Source organism: Symsagittifera roscoffensis, chromosome 10, assembly GCF_963678635.1.
Source record: "Symsagittifera roscoffensis chromosome 10, txSymRosc1.1, whole genome shotgun sequence".
NCBI classification, from domain to species: domain Eukaryota; kingdom Metazoa; phylum Xenacoelomorpha; order Acoela; family Convolutidae; genus Symsagittifera; species Symsagittifera roscoffensis.
In genome coordinates, this window is record NC_087071.1 from 21,568,325 (window position 1) to 21,572,079 (window position 3,755).

General features: G+C 36.7%; 1 protein-coding gene across 1 annotated transcript; it reads left to right on the forward strand.

Moving 5' to 3' along the window:
• Positions 1–725: 725 nt before the first annotated feature.
• Positions 726–1,208, forward strand: LOC134855002 (uncharacterized). Its single transcript, XM_063871381.1, has one exon. It carries the CDS (start codon positions 726–728, stop codon positions 1,206–1,208), a length of 483 nt encoding a protein of 160 aa, XP_063727451.1.
• Positions 1,209–3,755: the final 2,547 nt, after the last annotated feature.

Here is a 3,755-nt window from a genome sequence, read left to right on the forward strand (position 1 = left end):
AGGGAAATCGGGAAAACTGGAAATTTCGAACGTCAAAGCGTCTTCATCTGCTTCGCATAAATGGGAAAAGCCAGGACACTCTAAAGGTCACGCTGAATCAAATGCTTCAAGTGAATGGAACAGTCACGGAAGCTCTTCGAACGAGCATGCTGAATCAAAATCACACTTCGGAGCATCAAAAGCTTCTGCAGAATCAAGCTCAACTATGCACCATGGACTAGAATCCAAGGCCTCGGCAGACTCAAGTTTGGAGTCACATCACGGATCCCATCATGCATCAGCATCATCAGAAGCCAGCTCCAAGACTCATCACACAGGAGGACAATTCAAGGCCTCCGCAGACTCAAGTTTGGAGGCACATCACGGATCCCATCATGCAACAGCATCATCGAAAGCCAGCTCAAAAAGTCATCATTTTGGAGGGGATTCGAAAGCATCTGCATCATCTCAAGCTGAACTGAAGAAACTTGTCGAACTCTGGGATAGCTCGAAGCAAGAAATTGGAAGTCACAAAACTCCTAAGCTCAAAAGGGGGTTCAGAGAAATTTTCCACGCCGAGCTCAAAAACTCATGGCGGAGAGTCCAAAGCGTCGCCTGATTCAAATTCGGAATCGCACCATGGTTCCCATCAAGCGTCGGCATCATCTGAAGCAAGCTCCAAAACCAAGCATGGATCATCCAAGTCTAAATCATCATCGGAAACAAGTTCCAAATCTCATCATGGAATGTGGGAGCACCATGCCGAAACCAAGTCTAGTTCCGAAACAAGCGGAAAATATGGAGAGTCAAAATCCAGTGCCGAATCTAAAGTGGACATTGAATCAAAAGCACACCATGGCTCCGAAGTCCAAGCTGACTCAAAAACAGATGCTGAGTTGAGCGGAAAACATGGCGGCTCTAAAGCATCGGCTGATGCGAGCGCAAGTTCAAGCTTAACAGGAAGTGAGTCGAAGGCATCTTCAGACGCAAGTTCAAGTTCCCACAGTAGCGGAAGTGACTCAAAAGCAAGCGCTGAATCTAGCGCTGAAACTCTTTCAGGCAGCGGAGGAGTTTCGAGTGCAAAATCAAGTGCAAAAGCCAGTTCTAGTGTTAGCAATGGAAAAAGTTTGAGTCAAAATCTGCAGGCCATTGCAAATGCGAAGATCATACCACCAGCAATTGGGGAAGAAGAGGAAAAGGAAAAGAGAGGCTACTCGAAAAGTCATTAAAGCCTGCGGAGATTGGGAAGCGATAAAACCATTCAAAAAACTTACTTAATGAAAAAATATCTATGCTAAATTTCCACTGTATGAATTGGTCAAGATCTTTTTTGTGGTTACGGCAAATATTGAAAATTCACAAAAACTTATTTTATGAGCACGCCTAAGTTAAATTGTGTTTGAGTTTTTCCACCTAAGAGCATATTTGACAACTAACGAAAAGGGTGCTGCCAAAAAAGAAACCGAAAAGCAATTTTATCCACCTTTATTGTTTAACTACTTATACTATTTCGAAGGTTCTTTCTCCTCTGACCCTCCAGAAACGTACATATGTTAGCATTGCTTGCTACTGTAAATACAGAACATAGTTTTCCAATCACTGGATTTTTTTAAAGTAAAACCAAAACTTTGACCAAAATGAGCCAGTTGGTTGACAAGTTGAGTTTAAGTCCGGGTGGCTTTCTAATAGAGTAATTTGGAATAAGTTACACTAGTCTGTTCGGTACACCATCTTATTTTCGGTCGGATAAATTCGTGCAACTTCTTAGTCTAATACCGATCCTATTCTTACTTTTATATTTCCTAGTCTCGATAGATCTAGTATATACTGGTAATCCTGAGAGGTTAGCGGAGAGGAAGAGCAACTGCTTTTGAAGTTATTTTTTTTTCTCTGGCTGATACTATAAATAGTTTCAGCTCTACAAATTACTGTAAGTCTTAGTCATGGATCATGGTTGGTTGTTTCTAAGTATTTTGGATTTGTAAAATACTAGTTTTGAACTGATTCAAAGTAGCAGAGAATGCTCCGACTACAATGATTTAAGAAAAAATCAAAGACACAAAAAGAAGATCGTGTTTTTTCTAAATTTACTGCAAGCTTTTTGCAAAGATTAACTGTAATAGATGAAAAACTGGAAGAAGCAGTGACAATAGACAGTGTGCAAAAATAAGGTGATACTTGAAGAAGTAAAACAATATTGAAATTGTAATGAGGTCAATTTGTCATCAAACTTCGTTAAGTTGGTCTGAACTCAGAAAATATCGAGTATTTTACACTAGGACAATTTTTTGAAAAATAGGACAACATTTCCATTATTATGATGTAACCCCCGATGCCCGAGAACTTTGCCTGCTAATAGTCAAATTGCGTGCGTCGGAACAAAAGACAGCATAAGAAATCATTTGTGGGTGATTGAAACAGCATGAAAAGCCGGTTGTTGGAGAACTGATTATTCTGACCACAGTTCTACTTGCAAACGAAATAAAACTGATTTTTTTTGTTAAAAATTTGACACCTGTTTCAATTTTAGTCTGAAAGTCACAAAAAGTGAACCAATTTTTTACGAAAATGAGAAAATGTATGTTAAGTATTTAAGTTTTGATCAACTGACAGTTGGAATTATGTTGATAATATATTATTCAATCGAATCTGAGGTTAAAACGTGTTTTCTGAAATCGAGTGAAAAAAGGAACTAATAAAGACATTTTCATTTTCAGTTATTGGAACAAAAGTTGAATTTGGAAAAAACTTAAACAAAAATACGGATAGATCGGAGAAAAAATTTTTTGACTTCTACAAACGCAGGACTCAAAAATACTATCACCGTTTTTACCTTTTTTGTGTTTTAATTTTTTTTCCAAATTCAGCTTTTGCTTGATTCAATAATTACTGAATCGTTGCATTGATCCAATATATTGCTACCAAAACAGTTTTAAAGTTTCTGCCATAAAATAAGGAAAAATGTGGTCAAAAAAGATATTTAAAAAACAAGGATAGCCGGTTACTGTGCAAGTATCACAGAATGTTTCCGACTATGGTCTTTAAAAAACTCTGGTTCAGAAAGGTTTTTTTTTCCAAATTAGTTTAGTTTTTACTGCTTGTTCTGCTTGGTGTGACAAAAGGATCTGACGTTAAAAAAAATTCAGGCTTGATAGACAGTCAAAGTATTAAAGGCAAATTGTTAGATCCCAAAATAAAGCTCAAATTTTCCAAAATAAGGTCTTAAACTACTCAAAAATCTTATCTCCGTTTTATCATTTTCTGTGTTTAGATGTTTTTTCTTTCAAATTCAGGTTTTGCTTGATTCAATAATTGCTGAATCAGTGCATTGATTCAGTAAATTGCTACCACAATATTTTTTAAGTTTCTGCCGTAAAAAAAAAGAAGAAAATTTGGTCAAAAAATACAGAAAAAAGTATCTGAATCAATTACTGATTTTCTGAGCAATTTTTATTTCAAAGAACAATGCAAGAAGCTTAGGAAGCTTTCATATGACTCTGTATTTGATCCCCAGGGAATTTTTTTCTTTAGATTCATCAATTTGCTAATCCATTACGGAAAATTTTCTTTGCTTTTTGAATTTGCATGCTTTTCCAAATTTGGCAAGCTTCGAAGGTGGTTTCAAGTAAAGCGGGCATAGAGCAATCACTTATTTGAGAAAAACTATGACTAGAAAATGTGGTCAAACAGCTATGTTACTTAGTGAAAAACGAGAAAGCATTTGAACACTATCTGAATGAAAAGTCCTAGGTGCGTTTTTTTCTGCCATTAATTGT

Coding starts and splice junctions, on each gene's coding strand:
- LOC134855002 (XM_063871381.1), top strand. CDS start 726: ATGTGGGAGCACCATGCCGAAACCAAGTCTAGTTCCGAAACAAGCGGA.